Here is a 20,841-nt window from a genome sequence, read left to right as displayed (position 1 = left end):
TAATGAAATTGAAAGAGATGAGTTTTGAGGCGTGATTGCAAGGTGGAAAGAAAGTTGATGTTACAGTTGATCAGTGGGAGGGAGATCCAGAGGCGGGAGGCAGAGCACCTCGAAGGCTTTAGACCAGTGGTTCCCAACTGGTGGGTCAGGGTCCAAAAGTGGGTCACGGGTCGATTCTGAATGGACCGCAAGTGACTCTGAAACATGTCACGCTTGTAAAAAACACACTCTATTTTTAGGTACAGTGAATTTCCAGCACAGAGCTTTTACTTTGAAGTGCTGTTTCCTGCTGTAGAGAGACAGCAAACTAGCTCAACGACATGGTCAAACGCAAGTATGAACATGTTGAATGTATTAAACTGTGTGGACCTTAAACTAATGAGTAAGGAGAAATCTGGACCCCGAAGGTGGACCAGTTGGGAACCACTGCTCTAGACCCCATGGTGGTCAGGCGGGCTGGGAGTGCGAGTGGGGGTGTGGATGTGCAAGAGTTTGGAGAGGTACAGAGGAGCTAGGTTGCTAGCGTCACTGGGTTTTTTTTTTGTTGAAGTTACGCAATACTAGCGACAAAGTTAATAATAATATCATACAGTAATATACATAAAATTCAAATCTATATGTATTTTAGATCCTTATATGAGGGGATGCAACTCAATTTAAAGGTGCAGGTCAGTCCAGTGTAGGCACACTACTGGAGCTAGCATCCATCACAGGAAGTATCGTGCAGTGAGTACTTGCCAATCACATCACAGTAGGGCGGGACGAGGCGAAACATGCTTGGGGAGAAAAAAATAATGCGTCACTAGCCAATTAGATCGAATTCAGGCAGCTAGTGTTAGCTGTTGCTAATGCTAAATGAGCTGGGTGAAAACTGCCCCCAGCTTTTAAAACAAGAAGCCACAGAAAGGGTTTTAAATATGCACTTGGCTACATCCACAGTAGTGAGATGAATGCTTTTCAAATCTTCAAATGGTGTGCTTTGCTTTGACAAGAGGACAGGATTGATTATGAGCAACAAGGGATGTGTTTGGCAACAAACCCTAACCCACATTATAATGTAATAAGCTAATGGCCCTTGCCTTTGAAAATAACTCCGTTAGCTGGACATGCTAACATTTGCAGCGTTCATTTGAGCAGATAGACATTGTTTAATCCATTCCTTACACAAGGGCTGAAAAACATCATCCTACAAACTCTTCACATACCAAGTATTGCTTTTTCTGCAGCGCCATGATCAATGTTTCGGCTTGTGGAGAAATCCAAAGCTTGTCAGTCCCACCATGCTGACTTACACTTGCTAAAAAGTGATTGAACAATTGCTGTTCAGGGGTGTTGTCTAGCAAATGGTCGATTAAGTGCACATAATAGCCGTAGATTACTGAAAAGAAGGATACAATCTAAAACACATTTTACTCCTTTGAACACGACAAGCAGTAAATGATAGTAATAATATACAGTTTAATCTAATACTCCTGCCTTTGATCAAATGCATCAAGTTCAGACTGGTTTCCTGGTGATTGTCAAATAACTGTGAGGAACACGGCTCTTCTTGGGAGTATGAGAAATATAGGAATTCACTAACTAATGACAGATAGGTAGATAGATAGGTAGGTGGATAGATAGATAGTTAGGTAGACAGGTAGATAGATAGGTAGATAGATCGATAGATCGGTGGCTAGGTAGATAGGTCGATTGGTAGGTAGGTAGATAGATAGATTAATAGATAGGTAGATAGATAGTTAGGTAGACAGGTAGATAGGTAGATAGGTAGGTAGGTAGGTAGGTAGATAGATAGATAGATAGATAGATAGTTCGTTAGTTACGTAGGTTGGTAGATCAATAGATAGGTAGGTAGATAGATAGATAGATAGATAGTTCATTAGTTACGTAGATAGATAGATAGATAGATAGATAGATAGATAGATACATACATACATACAGTACAGGCCAAAAGTTTGGACACACCTTCTCATTCAATGCGTTTTCTTTATTTTCATGACTATTTACATTGTAGATTCTCACTGAAGGCATCAAAACTATGAATGAACACATGTGGAGTTATGTACTTAACAAAAAAAGGTGAAATAACTGAAAACATGTTTTATATTCTAGTTTCTTCAAAATAGCCACCCTTTGCTCTGATTACTGCTTTGCACACTCTTGGCATTCTCTCCATGAGCTTCAAGAGGTAGTCACCTGAAATGGTTTCCACTTCACAGGTGTGCCTTATCAGGGTTAATTAGTGGAATTTCTTGCTTTATCAATGGGGTTGGGACCATCAGTTGTGTTGTGCAGAAGTCAGGTTAATACACAGCCGACAGCCCTATTGGACAACTGTTAAAATTCATATTATGGCAAGAACCAATCAGCTAACTAAAGAAAAACGAGTGGCCATCATTACTTTAAGAAATGAAGGTCAGTCAGTCCGGAAAATTGCAAAAACTTTAAATGTGTCCCCAAGTGGAGTCGCAAAAACCATCAAGCGCTACAACGAAACTGGCACACATGAGGACCGACCCAGGAAAGGAAGACCAAGAGTCACCTCTGCTTCTGAGGATAAGTTCATCTGAGTCACCAGCCTCAGAAATCGCAAGTTAACAGCAGCTCAGATCAGAGACCAGATGAATGCCACACAGAGTTCTAGCAGCAGACCCATTTCTAGAACAACTGTTAAGAGGAGACTGCGCGAATCAGGCCTCATGGTCAAATAGCTGCTAGGAAACCACTGCTAAGGAGAGGCAACAAGCAGAAGAGATTTGTTTGGGCCAAGAAACACAAGGAATGGACATTAGACCAGTGGAAATCTGTGCTTTGGTCTGATGAGTCCAAATTTGAGATCTTTGGTTCCAACCGCCGTGTCTTTGTGAGACGCAGAAAAGGTGAACGGATGGATTCCACATGCCTGGTTCCCACTGTGAAGCATGGAGGAGGAGGTGTGATGGTGTGGGGGTGTTTTGCTGGTGACACTGTTGGGGATTTATTCAAAATTGAAGGCACACTGAACCAGCATGGCTACCACAGCATCCTGCAGCGACATGCCATCCCATCCGGTTTGCGTTTAGTTGGACGATCATTTATTTTTCAACAGGACAATGACCCCAAACACACCTCCAGGCTGTGTAAGGGCTATTTGACCAAGAAGGAGAGTGATGGAGTGCTGCGGCAGATGACCTGGCCTCCACAGTCACCGGACCTGAACCCAATCGAGATGGTTTGGGGTGAGCTGGACCGCAGAGTGAAGGCAAAGGGGCCAACAAGTGCTAAACACCTCTGGGAACTCCTTCAAGACTGTTGGAAAACCATTTCAGGTGACTACCTCTTGAAGCTCATGGAGAGAATGCCAAGAGTGTGCAAAGCAGTAATCAGAGCAAAGGGTGGCTATTTTGAAGAAACTAGAATATAAAACATGTTTTCAGTTATTTCACCTTTTTTTGTTAAGTACATAACTCCACATGTGTTCATTCATAGTTTTGATGCCTTCAGTGAGAATCTACAATGTAAATAGTCATGAAAATAAAGAAAACGCATTGAATGAGAAGGTGTGTCCAAACTTTTGGCCTGTACTGTACATACATACATACATAGATAAAACACTTCATTACAATATAACTTTAATTAAATGGTTGATGTCTAACAATGTTTGATACCCTGATTACCGTGGTAATGATAGCCTTGTCTTTATACTCTTTTGCTGACTGTGCGATGCCATGATGTCTTTCAGATGGAATCAGTGTGACAGGCCTGCCCATCTCCAGTCCGCTGCGCCAAGTCCTCAAACCCAGGGCCGAGACCAAGAATGTGGGCAGTGAGTCCGGCAAGGCAGAGTACAGCCATATTAAGGTAAATGAACAATAGCCTGTGTAAAATGCATCACCCATTGTTCCTATTGTTTTGCTCAGTCATTGATTAAGATGCAAGCAGTTGTTTTCTTTTGTTTTTCCTGGCTTGTGCCAAAGTTGCTCACTGGGACTTTTCTGCTGACAATGAATATCTCAGGTTGGGATATTTAACCCCCTCAGTCTCTCTTTTTCTTTCTCTTTACACCATTATATTTGTGTGCATATCTTTGCAAAAGTTAAATCTATGGCATTAGTTACCACCAAACTGCTGCTTTTGCTATAGAAAGAATGCTGAGTTTATGTGGCTGGTGTCTCACCTTGGCTGCAGATGCACTCTGCTCTTTGAATCAGGACTCAGAGCAACATAGGCATAGCAATGAGAAAAAAAAAGTGTTTACAGGTTTTTTGTGTGAAGCTGCAAAGAGTGCAAAGGGGAAATATAGATAGTGTGACAGGGGAGGAAAAAAAAGGCAAGAACAAGCAGTAGATTGAGCTGATCAGCAGGGGAGAAGGGTTTGTTTAGGACTGGATGTTGGAGGGGTAGAAATGGGCGGGCTGTCAGAGTGTACCTGCTGAGGGTCATCTGGAGCACAACAGCCACACCACCTGCAAGTGGGGTGGCTGCGTTGTCTTACCTTTAAAAAGCAGAAAAAAACCCTTTCTCTCCTTTGTGAATCATCAAGAGAGGAAACAGCATTGATGTTTAATGTTCAGATGTGCTGCCAAACAAAGCAAACTTTTCTAACTTTCTTAAGAGAAGTTTGACAGGATGATGACTAATGGTAGAGAGAATGCAGGAAGATCGTAGCTGCTCATGGTCAAAGAAGACTCACTCAGTGACAAGTTTTTACTTTGAACAGTTTCACAGAAAGAGCATCTTGCATCTAGAAAATCACGTTAACAGTTCACATTAGTTATGCATACTTTATACAGTATAAAGGATGGATTTTTATTGGTTCAGCTGCCAACTAAATATACAAAAGAACATTTGAAATTAAGTAATAAAACATAATTTATATGTGAAACCTACCCTCAAAAAAATAAAGAAAGCTGAGTCTCAATTAAAAAATTTTACTGTTTTTGGTAAATGGAAATGGAAATTAATAGTGAACACAGAAGAAGTTTGAACTACTTCTACCCTACAACAGACACATTTTTGGCTTTATTTTTATGGTGGACAGGGGATCTTTATGTGGAGATAGCAGGTTAACAGTATATGCCACATAGAAGTAATATACATCATCTAAAAGCTGGAAACCTGAAGATTAATTTCTAGTCATAAATATGTAACAAACATTATGTTTTGTGAGGCACCTATTCAAACGTAAATGGGCTTAGAACATTATGATAAAAGTATACGAAGGTCATTCCCATGCTCAGTTATGTCTCGTAAGTTGTTGCTGTGGCTGGAGGCTTTATGTTTTTGGTTGTCTGTCCATCCGACCCCATTCTTATGAATTCAATATCTCATGAACACTGTGAGGGAGTTTCTTCAAATTTGGCACAAATATTCACTTAGACTCAATGATGAACTGATCAGAATTTGGTGGTCAAAGGAAGAGTCAAGGTCACTGTGACCTCCCAAACCATGTTTTTGGCCATGACTCAAGAATCCACATGCTCATTAGGACAAAATTTCACACAAAGGTCTAATGGGATAAAAAGGTGAAGGAATGGCATTTTATATCCAGAAGTTCAAAGGTCATCTTCACTGTGACATCATAACATTCGGCAGAAATACTTTTCTGTTCATTACTCAACGTCATAACTCAGGAACAGAAGAGAGAGACAGTTTTTAAATACAATTGGCCAAAATATCACATTTGTACTGCATGCTTTTTGCAAAAGCTGCATGGGACCAGCATAAACGTGGCATGTCTGTAAAGAGATTTGTACCCATTTTCATTCAGATATCTTGAGATAAGTGTTTCCTTGTGAAAATAGGTATACCAGTTTTTCCCTTGCCAAAATTTAGCCTAAATTTGGAGCATTATTTAGCCCCCTTCCTGACAAGTTAGCATGACATGGTTGGTTCCACTAGATTCCTTCCTTCACAGTGGGGATATACAATACAGTTCAAAAGTGCATTTGGCCACATTGCATAAAATTTCATTAAAAACTTATTTTTGTATACATAATGAAAGGAGGCCTAGATGAACATAAAGCTGGACTGGAATTTCTGGAATTTGAAATATAAGCTGCTATAAAATCAGGACATAGCTCATTAGCCTGGTGAAACCATCCTCATCTCGTGAGCTCATATTCTATTTCTCTCCGCAGATCAGTCTGGCCATGCAATCATAAAGGCGCATTCTGGCATCGGTTAAAGCTTACCGGGCTAATCACAACCATTTATTACTCTGGGGCGGGCGCGTCATCAGAATAGGAGGGACAAGGAGCAGAGTGAATGCATTTCGTAAACAAAGAACATGGCTACTGATTTTGAAACTGCGATGGTAAATGTGTTGAACCAACTGGAATGTACATTTTCTTTGAAAGCAGAACAAACAGCTGCACTGAAAGCTTTTATTGAAAAATGGATGTGTTTGCCGTCCTTCCTACGGGGTTTGGTAAAAGTTTAATTTACCAACTGGCTCTGTTGATTGGGAAAAAGATGGGACTCAGTGAAAACCCAGTGGCTATTGTTGTGTCTCCGCTAGTTGCTCTCATGGAGGAGCAGGTCAGGGAAGCGACCAAGCTGGGAATCACAGCCATGCAACTCAGAGTCCACAGTGAGGAGGAAATCCACAAAGACGGCAACACTCTTTCCCAGACATCATCACATCATCACAGCTCATGTCCGCTGCAGCTTGCTGGTCTGTTTACAGTGGCATTGTGCTAGCCTACGTCACACGTTTCGTTTATTCTGATTGGTTTTCCGTCTTTCCAATTGCGTGAAGGGGCATTTTGAGTAACAGCCGTTGATACCGCCCCTCGGGAATAGAGGAAATGTACACTCCGTGTCCAACGCCAGGCTAATAGCTCATTGGTCCATATGAAAAATAAAGTTAATTTGAAGTGTCTATGAATGCAGCTTTGAGGCGGCCCTTATACAGCTTGTCCCCGTGTGGTTGCAAGTTGCACAAGTTGCCAGGCTTCAGTTAAAAGTTCAAGGTAGAATTTGTGCACCTTACAGACATATATCACCTGGATTACTGGTTATACTGAAGAAAAACCGATGTGAGGATATAAGGAACTCCATTTTGTGTTATTCCTGAACATATTTATGAACCTTTACCCTCGATATGGATTTCCAAGATTCTCACCACTGTAAAGAGCCAATTCCACTGATTGTATCTGCCAGAGTTGTAGTTTGCATCCCTACTATACTTCCAAATCCTCCTCATGCTGCACAGCAACGCTGCAGGTTAGAAGCACAGTTCTTTCCCCTTTGGATTTATTGCATAACCTGTTAGATATCCAATACCTTTGCGGTACGAGAATAAAAGAACCAGCCATTGTTAAAGGCAAGCTGGGCATTTTAATCAGTGGTTAGGCTTATTAAAGGCAGTGTTTGACTGACAGCTCTGACTTTTCATAGCAGAATATATGGTGTTGAATCCATGGTTTAAGTAAAGCCAATTACACAGGGGCTCTCAACCTGCTAAAAGTCTGCTTTAAAGCAAGTTGTGAGGACATGAGCTCCTTTTTCTTTTTCTTTTGTAGACGTGCTGTTGGACATACAGTAGACACCAGAGTGACTGATTCACTGTGTGCTCAACCAAAGCCTGAGCACTGATTTGCCTGTACACTGTATATATTCTGGGTTTCTAGCTGCATGAGTCATCATCGTTAGGGGCTGTGTTGTTTTCAGCAGTTTGACTCAAACCCACAGCACCCAGCAACCACTTGACACATGATGACGTAGAAGGGGTGGACACGGAGAATATTATTAGATGTAAATCCAAGCACACTTATGCAATACGCCAAGTTTGATGATGTTTGTCTGTGGCGGAAATAAAACTTGGATAAAGTGACGAACTATGTTCAGCTGGACCTGACTGTTTGGATATGTGGATCATTCATTGGGTAGGTATTTGAATTTCAGTTTTTGGATTTATTTAAATGACATTTAGATTATATTAGAGATGATTATAAATCCCAGCACTTCATTGATTGATTGATTGATTGATTTCAACATTTACCACCACATATTGATTTTCTATTATTATTATGATTATTTTTTACTTTTGAAAATGGGTAAAATCTTTTCCCTTCATTTTTTTTTTTGTTATCAACTTTTTTTTTCTTATGATCTCCTCTCTTTATCATGAATGTTTAGCTCTGTGCCAGGGACAGTTGGTGAGTCCACCCACATACACACAGTAGTCAGGTTTCCATCCACCTATTTTTATTCGCATTTTCAACAATTGCGAAAAAAAACTTGAATGGAAACGCCAGAAATTCGAAAAAAGGCTGAAATATCGCAAAAAAGTTTTTACGCTTGGAGGGGGTGGAAAAGTCAGCGTATCGATATTAGGAAAATGCGACTTTTGGCAGTGGAAACAGATTTAGCAAATAAACAATGACGTAGGCTACCGAATCCTACTTCTACTTCACACACACACCTGTGTGAACTTAGAGAGAGGTAATCACTCCAGTGTCAGGTGAGTGTATTTCACAACTTACCTGAATAGACTGGATGTGTTGAATACCGCTGCATCATGTGCGCTGCCTGGTGTACCAACACAGACATCACGGCATTATGTAGGCTACACTGACAACCCTGGTATGAGTGTGATGAGAGCTCTCGCAATAGCCAAGAAGTTCCCAAGGAATCTCTCCATCTCGTCGTAGTCATGGATGTGCCGGTAATTGTTTACATCAGTTGTGGACATGAGACGCTACGTCATCTCATGGCGCCCTCTTCTTCTACGGGTGTTCTTTTGCATTTTTATTTTTCATGAGAAGCGCCACCTTCTGCTCGACCTGTTGACTCCCAATACTCGCAAAACAATAATGAATGGAAACGTGTATAAATTCGCATTTTCTTTTGCGCATTTTCACAAAATTAGCTTAAAATTTGCGATACATTTGGATGGAAACCCAGCTAATGACAGGGCTAACTGTTAGCATCACACGGCTAACATTACCTTCCCCTTACTAACGAGTTTAACAACAGCGTCAAGCAGTTTTCAGTGTTGGTGTGAGTTTGTTGGGAGCGTTTAACAGCTCAGTGTCGGACATTGGCCACTGCTGCCGTATTATCTTGAGCTAATCTGGCAGACACTGAATTGATCGTTTGCCAAGAGGGGAGCAGCTCAGGAGACAGTTCTGTAGTGCTGCGTCTAACCAGTGTAACAAAAACACTGAATCTTACAAATATGAATTCAAATCTTACATTTTTTTAGAGCTAGCTTACTGTTTGTTTTATAGCGCTTTGTTAGGTCTTGGATTCGGAGCCTATTATTATGAGCACAGTTTAGTTTGGTTTCATTTAGGCTGTGTGAAAGGTGTCAGTCAAACTCCCTACATTTGAAGTGGTCATAAATTCTGACTAAATGTCCATTCCTCAGTTATTTATATTCCTTAGTTGTAAATATTGTCATGTTATGTCCATTGCAAGTCCATTTGCCAAGAAGACACTTAAACCGGCATGAATAATATTTTCAGTCTTTTGCTGGTGGGTCCCTAAATACTCAAAACACTTGATCCATAATTTATAAACTATAACAGACAAAACTTGGTAAAAACCAAGTATATGGCTGTGTCGTGTATGAAACAACAGCTTTTAATTTGAAACAGGAAGACAGGAAGTGGTGGCACTAACTCATGGTGTGTCTCACATACTTTAGTTAGTACACTTCCATGTATTATACTATGTGCACTATGTACTCATTGGTGTAGTGAGCAAATTTCGGCAGGGTAGTGTTGTCTCAAACCAAACACAGCTGTTGTGCACTCACCGGAAATGACAACCGCAAAGTAGCATTTGCGTTATCGTTCGCGTTACCAAATCATTACAGACTGCTAAATTAACCCAATAAACATACCGCTGGCTTATACCCGACAACAGTATAGTGGGGCTTAGTGCAAGAAAACATGTACAGCGACTTTCACGGTCGCACAGTCCTCTGCCACTATTTCCAGTTTGAAAAGTGGTCCCTCCCCTTCTGCTACGTAGCCTAGATGGTGACCATTGAGGGCGAGAAGTGTCCATAGTTCCAGACTCAACTTCTTGACCGTTTTGAGTGCACCATCCGGGTACTCATAGTGCACTGCATTTTCCATACTTCTCAGTGTGAGTGCACTTATGCACTCAAAATATTAAGTGTAAGTACAGAAGTACGTGATTTGAGACACAGCATCAGTCATGGACTCATGGACTTTCACAACTTATACACTAAGTTAATTAAGGTTTTGTGGTGGTGGATTTTTGAATCTGACAACTGAAGTGCGACATAAGGGCATCAATTGATGTGTCGAATGATGTCCATCAGTTAATTGCTTTCAGTGCGTTTGCCCCTTAAGGGTATTTGTCCACAAACCATTTTCCTTCAGCAACAAAGAGGTGGCAGACCACTGGGGAGGGCTTCATCCGAGCGCTTCATAAAAGACGATCCCACCATTGTTTAATGACGTGCTCTGCATGGGTATGTTTCTATGACAACAATATCTTGAGACTAACATTAGCTCGGCAGCTAACGTAATGCTACATTGACAGAGAGTTGACTGCACAGTTGATAAAAAAACTAAAAAGCGAACAGTGATGAAGGCACAGCACTCACCAGCAACATCCAGTGTCTGCCGACCGACCTGCTCCCAATTTTTAATTTTTTTTTTGTGACGACAGGCTGGACTTGCTGAAGAAGCGTTCGTGACATCACCTGCATCTTTCTGATAAGTTCAGAGACTTCAACTAGAGGTGCTCACAGTGGCCGCACAAAAAGGGTTGAGCACTCTGAGAAAAGACGCTTGGCACAGCAGGTTTTCTCTAGACGGCTGCATGCAGCCATATACTGTACGTGCTCTCCTCATTGGGAACATTTGCAAAAAGGTACCAGCATTCAGAAAACAATGCTATGTGGACACAGGCCTTAAAGGTGTACAGGTCAGGGTGGGAGTTTGATGTGTTGCATTTGAGATTATCATGCAGGAGACTGAAACCTGCGTCCCGTAACAGTCCCAAAACAGAGTTTTAATTAACATTTGCCTTTTTTATAACTGTTACTATTACCTGTAGCCACATCAGCTGTCCTGTACAGATATTGTGGAAAGTGAGGATTCTAAAAACTGCCATTGTGTGTAAAAAAAGAAAATCTTGTCACTGAACATAATCTGTGTTTTTACACAATCATCCAGCATCAACATTCTTATCTCTCGGCTGCTTGTTTCTGGAAGGCTGATGAGTCGGTGCTGGCAATGCTTCTCTTCCATATTTCTTCATTATCTCACCTGTCTGCGTCTTCTCCTTTTGTGTTGGAGGCCCACATTTATGGTCAAAGTGCGTTCATCCTCAGACAGCTTTCTCACAAGCCAATCTTCCTGATTCAATTTGTAACAGGAAGTGCGGATATGTTGCTCGCAGACATCGCTGTGAACCTTTCTAGCCCTCTTATTTCTAACTTTTTGAGCTGTTTCCGTGCATATGTTAAAGTGCTTATAGGCATCGCACTGGTGCTATGTGGATCCTGATTTGTCAGTGTGTGTGCATGATAGAATGAGAGAGAATCTATATTAGCTGCTAATAACTGATTTTGGCTGGGTGGATGGATGGACAGATGCACAGGAAATTGAAAACCTTCTAGCCAAACTGGCTGGCAGTGAAGCAGGGTGTTTCCTGCATATCTGAATCTTACACTGGCCAGTCAAGTATGACTTTGGACATCTATGACCACCTAAACCAGATTGGGCCAGATGATTGCTCAGGCTTGAGTTTTGACATACCTTTCTATATATTGTTTGTTTCCTATGTTTTGAATATTTGATCTGTGAGTGTCTGCTCTTTTGGCATTGGCATTCCAGACTATGAGTGCAATCAATCATGACTGATCTGTAATCAGCACAGAAGGATTCAACATGTTTATCTCACTGACCTTTTATCGCTCAATCTTAGCGCCCGTTTTTTTCAATCCTCCCACCAAATTGTGAACGCCTGCAGGCATGAAAAATGTGTATGCTGTCAGGGTGGGAAGGATCCAGCGCAGGTGAAGGAGGTCTGGCTGCTCAGACGTGTTGGTTTTTCCGATTATTTACACATTCTCAATGACTCATCTCCGAGGAGAGTGAGGGCGCTTCCACAACTTGCTTTCTTTGACACTGTCGATTAGTCCTCTAACCTCATCACCGCGGCTTTGTGTCTCATTCCACCTGCCTGTCCTCAGCGGGAGCGCATCACCTCTTTAAGCTCTGTTATAGTTTGATGGGGTCTGTAAAGAGCGCTGTGAATTAAAGTTCTGCTCCCCATTGGAATTCCCGTGCACGTAACCGAAACAGCAGCAGATGCAGAGTTTTATGGGGATTTGGACCCCCCAACTCCATCTGTTGGGGATTTATGAGGGCTGACATGAGTGACAGGCTGGGAGTAAGAGAAAAGAAGGGGATACAGCCATCCCATCTTTGTGATTGCCCATGAGTCACTGTAATGCTGGCTGGCGTGCAGTCCTGCTCACTCACTCAGCCTTCCCATGAACCTATCTTCACCAGACAGATGTCATCGAGGGCATTTCAACTGAAGCTATGATACTGGAATAGGCAGGTCTCTCTGACACGCCCAGCGATTATCTCCAAAACGCCAAATGTCTAGGGTGCTGCAAAGCTGCATCCATCGCAATTTTGCTTCCCTCCTCATAATGCCATGTTATTGTAATATAGAAATTGTTGTTAGAATAGAGATGTCCTGTATGTGTTCCTCTGAGGCTGAAGAGCAAACAGGCTGAGAGTGGGGAAGCTGTTACCGGGCTTCCTACTGCCAGCATCAGCGGTTTTAGAGTGCACAATTTTTTATATGACGTGCACCTCTTAACCCAGCCAAATATGAAATGAAATTGTCCCATTTCAGGTGGTCATTGGTGAGATATTACCAGAGTGGACACTGCAGTAATATCTTTGACAGTGGCTCCCAGAATGGGTTTCAGAGACACTCAGAAGGCCTTTAGTTGGTCTTTTTGGATCACTGGAAAACTGAGGGATAGTTACAAAGATTTTCTGCTTTTATATTTTTTATATTCATATATTGTTATAAAATTAAATATTGAATATATGTGGACCGTTGATCACACAAGCCAAGTAATGTAAAGATGTCACAAAATAATAGCTCTGTATACATTTGTCATATCATAATTCAGTATAAATTGATAACTGAAGATTATTCTTTAGATATAATGGGAATGATTTAAACCGTTTCACACAGCCCCAATAAGCCACAACTTGATTTAACAGATGGTGAATCCTCACTGATAACAATCCAGGATCTGATGACAGACTCTGTGGACCTGTGGATGAAAGGAAGTCCAATGTTTACTCTCCTTTTTGCTCTGTTTTGGTCTCCACCACCACCTAATTGATAGATTTTTCTTTGCCAGCTAGTCACGACCTTTATCAGTGTGCCTGTAGGTGCTGGGCAGGTAGCATCAGAGGATTTACAGTTTCAAAACTTTTTACTGGCTTGACAGCTGCCTCACAAATCAGCTCCATCACTATCAGGCAGAAACCTTGTATATCCAAAACTGTTACATTTTGGGAAATTAAATTAAAAACAACCCTGTATTTTTAAGATTAACAGTGTGTCATTAAAGTTGGCATTGTGTCTTTATGTACAGATACTTCCATGTGTCACCATGTTATTCATTCTTTTACCAAATTCAAGCTTATATTGATTTTCAAAGTATGTGATCAGCAAACGTCGACATATTTGTTCTGTCCATTGCCTAAAACAGCTTCATCTAAGGGCAGTAAGTGCGTTGCATCACATTATCATCAACTTACAGGCTACAAAGTTTCTTGTAGCTTTGTGTGTGCTCACATTTTCCTGTTGCTCAGTACATTTGGCCAAATTCTCTCTTTTTATGGGACCAGGAATGAGTGAGGAATTAGCTGGATAGCTGGCTAGCTAGCGCATCCTGTGATCCCTCCGATCACTCCCTACTGCTTCGTGAGTATTTGCCAGGAGGAGAGCGTTTGGCAGCCGCTGTAGCAACTTGAATTCAGCCAGCACTGGGTGTCACAGTGGGCTGGTGGCCAGCACCAGCACTAGGTCTAACCTGTGTAACGGCAGCAACAGAAAGTTTACATATCCAGCAGGGACTCAATTTTTCAAACAACCAGTTCTTTTTTTAAACTTTTATTCATGTAGTTTCTATATTTAGTTCTCTATTGAGAGGTCAGATGAAATTTTCTTGTCATGATTACCTTCAGCTCTGCTTTGTGTGGCACTGCAGATGGAGACAGGGGGAAGTTGTGAGGTTTTGCCGACAGTTTGATTATCCATGAAATTACAACATTTAGCCACAAGCTCTTTTTAATACGTGTCATTGGTTAAACATTTGTAAAAGCTTCAGACAGACGTAAAGGTATGTGGTTTCTGCCCTTCATTAACAGGAGGCTAAAATGAGTTTGGTGATAAAACGCTGTGAGTTTGTCACTATGAGCGACAACTTTAACATTAAACAGCCATTTGATCCATTGTTGATATAAAACTAAACTAACTTTTGATAATCAATCATAAATGATTAAGGTGTGATTTTAGCAGCTCCCCTTTGAAAATCTTGTCGGGAAGGTTTCTGCTTTGATGCTCTGTCTAAGTCACCATCTTTTTTGTTGCCTTTGGTGTTGGATCACACAACACATGTTGCTGTGTCATAATTTGAACAAGGTTTTATTTGTTTTTAGATAGCTGGTAATCATAACTCACTGCATATATGCGGCGATATTAACCTTAACCATGCTGTCGAGAAGATAAGATTGCACTTCAGAAAAGCCGATGTAAGCATTTCCTCAACAATGAAGAGTGTGTCGGTGGTTGTGTGCAGTGAGAAAGAACCTGGCCTGGAGACAAGACATACTGCCACACACACACACACACACACACACACTCACAGTGTCGGGGAGGGGGGTAGGGGGTTTAGTTGGGGGGTTGTCGGGGTGGGCAGAGCTTCTTCAGGGCTAATCAAATCCAGTGGAGACAGAGGCAGAGTCGGCTGCCTGCCTGCCAGCCAGCCTGCCTGCCTGCCTGCTATTTTTAGAAGCCCAGCCCGGCCGATGGCAGTTCAGCTCTCTTCACAGATACAGATCCCAGCTCGTGATACAGATATTTATAACTGCCACAGCTGTCTGCCCAAGTGTGAAACTCCAGCTGAACAACCAAATGATTTTCTTTTTCTTGGCTAAGGATTAAAACTGCTCCTTCTCTTCTCTCTCTTTTGGCTTGCTCACCACCAACTTTATGTTCCATTTTATGTGATTTTGAATGAGCATTGGTTTTTGAAAGCTTTATTGATTAGCTGCTGATACATTGCTTATGGAAGACCGAAGAGGCCTGGCTTAATTTCATTGGCACAGGATTCTGCAAGGTTATTTTTCTTGTAGTCTTGAATGGAGCACACGATAAAACAAAAAAGTCCTTCATTATTTTCCTAATTTTCCTACCTGAATCTGAGGTCATTACAGAGTATGTATGTGCAGTGATCACAACTGAGATATTATGTATTTGTCTGGAATATATTCATATCCCTCTGTACCTGATTATAGTGTAAGCCAGGTGTGTGATTGCAGGTTTCTGCATTATTTCTGAATCCCAGTCATCTCTCTATGGTCTACATTGTGTCAGTGGTTGATGGTGCATCCGTGTTTCTTCATCCTCTCTCCATCAGTGTCTCTGTCAGCGATAGACATCCACAGCGACAAGTGATAAACTGATATCAGGTTTATCGTGGTTATCATTTTAAGATAACAGAGGGATGGAGAGATACTGACGAGGAGCTGTGTGTGTTTTTGTGTTGAAGAGGAATAGATGGATAGATCCCCTTTGAGATGCAAAAGGTATTTTAAGCCCCTGCCGTTACGCCACCTCACCATTCTGTATGAAAGGTTCGACGGTGGAACAGGGGGACAGAGTTGTCTTGCACTCAAACCAGTAATGGAGGTTGAAATAGAACAGAATCAGTGTCTGTGTTAAAGGGACAGACAGCAGGATGGGACCATGAGTGAGACAGGTGGGACATTTTGTTGACATGTTATGCTTGCGACCCACAAGTGAGATTTAAAAAGCAGCTAGAAGCAGTTAGCAGCTAACTCAAAGAAGAAGAACAGTGGCTGAAAATGTTGGCATATTGGATAAACTATGAGGTAAGAGAGCTCCTTATCCTCCGAGCAGAGGACCAGATCAGCTGCCACACAACAGAGACAATGAATGATTGTTTTTGCTATATTATTATGATGCTGTCGTGTTAAACGCCACACCCATCATGCCTTGTTTGCTTCCGGGATGTTGGCATGTTGTCTAAAAGTACACACTGGACCAACCATCTCCAGCTGTACCAAAACATGGAGGTGGACTGCTAGTTTATGCAACTACAAGGAGTTTTTAACCAGTCATGAAACAGCTTGCTGCTGCGTGACTGTGCTCAGACTTGGGGAAAGGGTAAGGATCTCTGACATCTGGAGGGAACTTGGAGTACAGCTGCTGCTCCTTTGTGTCAAGAGGCCAGCTGAGGTTGTGAGGGCATCTGCTCAGGATGTCTCCTGGGCACCTCCCATTGGCAGAAAGGTCCTAGGGTAGACCCAGAACTCACTGGAGGGATTATAAAGCTCATCTGGTTTGGGAGCACCTCAGGGTCCCCAAGGTGGAGCAGGAATACGTTGCTAGAAAGAGGGACATTTGAAAGCCTCCTGCCCCCACAACCTGGCCCTGGATAAGCAGAAGATGGATGGATGGACGTGCCCAAAGACTACACCTAAAATCCAACAGGTCTGATATTTTATCTGACATCTCAGCTTCAGTAGCTCACTAGCAGCTGCTGTTGGAGCTTGCTGCTTTGTGGGTGTTACTTAACAGCCTGGCTATTGATGCCAAAGCTTACTTTGGCTGTAAACAGGTCAATCTGTGTTTATTCAGCTTTGACTCCAGAGAGATAGACAGATGGAGACAGGTGAGGGTGAAAGCAATACTTCAGTTAACCTATGATTGGACTTAAAGTGAACCTAACATCTTGGAGCTGTGTATCTTGATTGGTAGTTTCAGGCCCTTGAGGCTAAACTACGCTTCACAGCAGAGACGACACCCCCCACCCCCCCCAAAAAAAAAACAAAAAAAAAAACAATTCATTAAGCCGTGAACACATCATCAGGCCTTTGTAAACAGGCTGTTGCTCCATGATTCTCCATCATTTACAGCACCATGCTAAAGGATCCAACAGTGTGGTGTTACTTTCTACCACATGCCGGGCACTTACCCAGACCTTACATAAAGGAAGACAGCCCTCCCAAAAGGTTCAAAGAATTACAAGGGTCGTCAGTGTTCAGAGCTGCTTCTCCTCTCTGCTGTTTGAAAACTCCTTTTGGGGGATTTTGACAGGCAGCTCCCTTGGTGCAAGATTTGGCCTTATTTGAGATGACTGTCTCCACTGAGGCCATGGGTGTGGGGTCTATCCTTTCTCAGGATGGCGAGCTTGGTTTAGCATGCAACTATCTGTCGATCTGTCAGTCTATTTTTAGATTTTGCCGACAGGTCTTGGAAAGTTTTCCTGCTCACAGAGAGTGTGTGTTTGCCTGAAGGTGGATGCAGAGAGGAGAGATGGGGAAAGGGAGATAATTAAGATTAATCAAAAGGCATAATCATCATCAGGAACACACACACAGAAAGCTAACACGCCCCACACAGCCACAGTCACCGGCTGTTTGCCAACATTTTTATTCCTACAAGCCGTTTAATCTCTTGAGTGCTTAATTTACCTGGCCGCAATGCACGGTGCTCACTGATTGGAGTTTGAAGCTGCAGCTGCAAACCACAGCTGTGCCCCCTTCCAACTTCACTTTCCACTTTATCTGTATATGGATGCCTGCTGTCTTCAGGCTACAACAACATGAAGCATATCCCTCGTGCCTCGGTGATAGATGACAGGAGGAAACATGAGAAATAGGAGGATGGATGGTGTTTGGGGTGGGGGATGTGTCAGTGAGAAGCTGATTTTGGTATGGAAAACCACAGGGATTTGCAGCTATTTTTTTTTTTGCAGCTTGCATGTGAGTCACATATGAGAAGATACTCGTCGCATCCTCCGTCTCCGTGGACATTGCATCTGCTTCCATTCCCTGTCCTATCGCTCTTTGACAGAGATGCTGCAGGGCCCGCTGTTGGCTCTTTCATTACTGGGGTAGTACCTGGATAAGCCCAAATGTAATTACCTGCTTCATTCTTTTTCAAGCAGGGTTGTCATTACATTTATGATAATACAGTGTTTAATTCATTTCACTTTTCTTTGGAAACTCCCTCAAATGTTGAGTGATATGATTTTCATGTGAGACTCTTATTTTGCTTTTGATTATTTGCCTTGCAATTAGCATTTCCTGTAGGAGCTGGCTGCTGGGTATCTGTAACTCATCAAATTAAACCATCATATGACGATTGTTAATATTTGAGCAAATTGTAAAAGAGGGTGCTTGATTTCCTTTGAGAGTCAGCAAACCTGCAGGCCCGCCTTGCAGTTATAGTGTTGGCAGTGAATCAGCATGCGGTTCTACAGCTAATTTTTCGACTGTAGTTGCAACAGGCAGGGGGCACCTCATCCTGGCAGCGACACCACGAGTCCCCTTATTTAGCTTTTAGCTCCTGGATGTACTCACCTATAAAAGACAGAGAAGAAAAGTCAGCGCCGTTCATCTTGTCCCTGATGACCTGTCGGCGCTCCGTCAGCGCTAACACTGTGATGTGGCACCGCAGGCCTTCTGTCTCTAACTGATGGCCAAATGATCTGGTCCATTAAGACCCTAACCCCAGGGATAACTGAGTTTTGTATTCGTCTTCCTAATTACTGCTCATGTAAAATACACAGCTCTGTCTGGGCTCCCAGGCAGCTTTTTATGAGCTGCGGCGAGACAGGCCAATCGGGAGAGCAACAGTTGGTTTGCCTTGTGGCTCTTTAGACTTCAGTGAGATCTCTTCAGAGGGCTGTCCTTGTTCAAAGAAAGTACTGAAATATAAACTTTGGCTTCTGAATTATTGTGTATGTATTATATAATGCAATGATTGTTTATATTTTATCATCTCACTGAAATTTATGGCGAGGCGGAACTTTTCAAGGAAATAAGTTACTCTGGTGTGTGGTGGGTGAAAAATGACAGTTCAGTTCAGTTTTATTTATAAAGCCCAATATCACACATCACAGTTTGCCTCAGAGGGCTTTATGACATATGACATCCCTCTGTCCTTGGAACCTCGCAGTGCATAAGAAAACACTCCCTGCCAAAAAAACAAACCGTTTAATAGGGGAATAAGAGCAGGAAGAGCAATTGCAATAGATGTCGTACAGAACAGATCAACATGATAAAATTACAGTAATTCATATGAAAAAATGATATGGGGGTGGGGGGGCAGCAACAACAATAAGAACAATAACAACTATAACAATAATAATGGAAACATGAATAATAATGATAGTAGGTCCGCCCCCTTTTAGTCGACCAAATGCTAATCGATGAGAAAAACGCAGAAAATCAAACCTGTTCTGAAAATTTTAATGACAGACGAAAGTTTCAGACTCAGTGTGCAAACATAATTGACACAAAGTGAAGTCATATTCAACAGTTTTGGACGTAAAAAAACAGACTCAGTGTGCAAAGGCCTTGAGAGTCCACTGGAGACGGTGTCTGCCACGTGGACCAAAACTTGAAGTCATAGATGAATGACATCATTCATTAGTGTTGGGATGACATTTTACAAAAGTAAGACATTACAGTAACACTTTCAGCAGTAATGAAGTAATGTAAGGGGGCAGTCACACAGAAATGAGACGCTAGAAACGCGGACGCTTCAAAGATGCTTGAAACGCTGGAAGCCCTTATTCAATGTGCGTTAGACAAAAAAAAAAAGACAGCAAGGAGCGCCTGTGGTCTATGGCTCCCCTTGAATCTAGTGTTTCCCTCAAAGACAGTAGAGACAGTACTAGCTTACATGAAACAGTCACGAGCTATCAAATCCAACTTTGTTTATATAGCACATTTCATACATAGAAAATACAGCACAAAAACTGTAAACTATGAAATAAGGTCACCAGCCCTCTCACATATCCCACTGTCTGAAAGTTAACTAGCTGCTACAACACTAGCTAGCATATTATCGTCGACGTCAATTACATTGTACTCACACAGCTCCATGCGTGTCTCCTTCTGTGTTTGTTCGAGTACTGAGGTGTGCCTGTGTTTTATAATTCTTCAAAATCAAATATTGTCAGGGTAAATTTCTCGTCTTTGGATTGCGTTGTGTTGTCTGTCGCTCGTAACTGCCGTGACTGCCGTAACAAAACAGGAAGGAGGATTTGATTGGCTGCCTGGGCCAATGATAACAATGACGAATGGTGCTACTGGCGCCTGACGCTCAAAAAGTTGAAAATATTTTAACTTTCCAGCGTTTTGTTTCTAGTGTCTCATTTCTGTGTGATCGCCCCCTAATGTGTCACTAATCGGATTTTGGGTGTTATTGTTGCATTTTCTTATCACCATATGAAATTGACTTTTATCACTTTTTCATTCATCCACATGTCATCCATGTTGCTTCTGCTGGTGCACCTCCAGAAAAAAACAACCCCTGAAGAGTGGTTTTTGTGCCTGTCATGTCATTAAAGGAAAAATTATAGAAGGGTACCAGTGATCAGCACATCTGGGTGATGCACCGTATCACTGCACAGAGAAAACCCAATGTACTGCTAGCTCACCTAGCACCACTGCGTTAGCTAACATTACACCATTATTGTTTACATCTCGCACAGTACTAAGCACCTTTTGTCTGTGAGTAAATGCATGTGTCCTTCGGCGCAGTGCAACAGTTAGAGGGTGTAGTGTGGTACAA

The 20,841-nt window shown here is 42.1% G+C and overlaps 1 protein-coding gene across 2 annotated transcripts in view; it reads left to right on the top strand.

Moving 5' to 3' along the window:
- Window positions 1–20,841, top strand: part of trappc9 (trafficking protein particle complex subunit 9) — a 323,945-nt gene that overhangs the window by 120,755 nt on the left and 182,349 nt on the right. For both annotated transcript variants that reach the window (XM_033637215.2, XM_033637214.2), the window contains one exon: window positions 3,722–3,840. In XM_033637215.2, coding sequence (XP_033493106.1) covers window positions 3,722–3,840 — 119 coding nt within the window. The remainder of the gene's footprint in view (window positions 1–3,721; window positions 3,841–20,841) is intronic.

This window comes from Epinephelus lanceolatus, chromosome 16 (genome assembly GCF_041903045.1).
Source record: "Epinephelus lanceolatus isolate andai-2023 chromosome 16, ASM4190304v1, whole genome shotgun sequence".
Taxonomy (NCBI): Eukaryota; Metazoa; Chordata; class Actinopteri; order Perciformes; family Serranidae; genus Epinephelus; species Epinephelus lanceolatus.
Note: the sequence above shows the minus strand (reverse complement) of the source record. Positions and strands in the feature narration are given on the sequence as shown.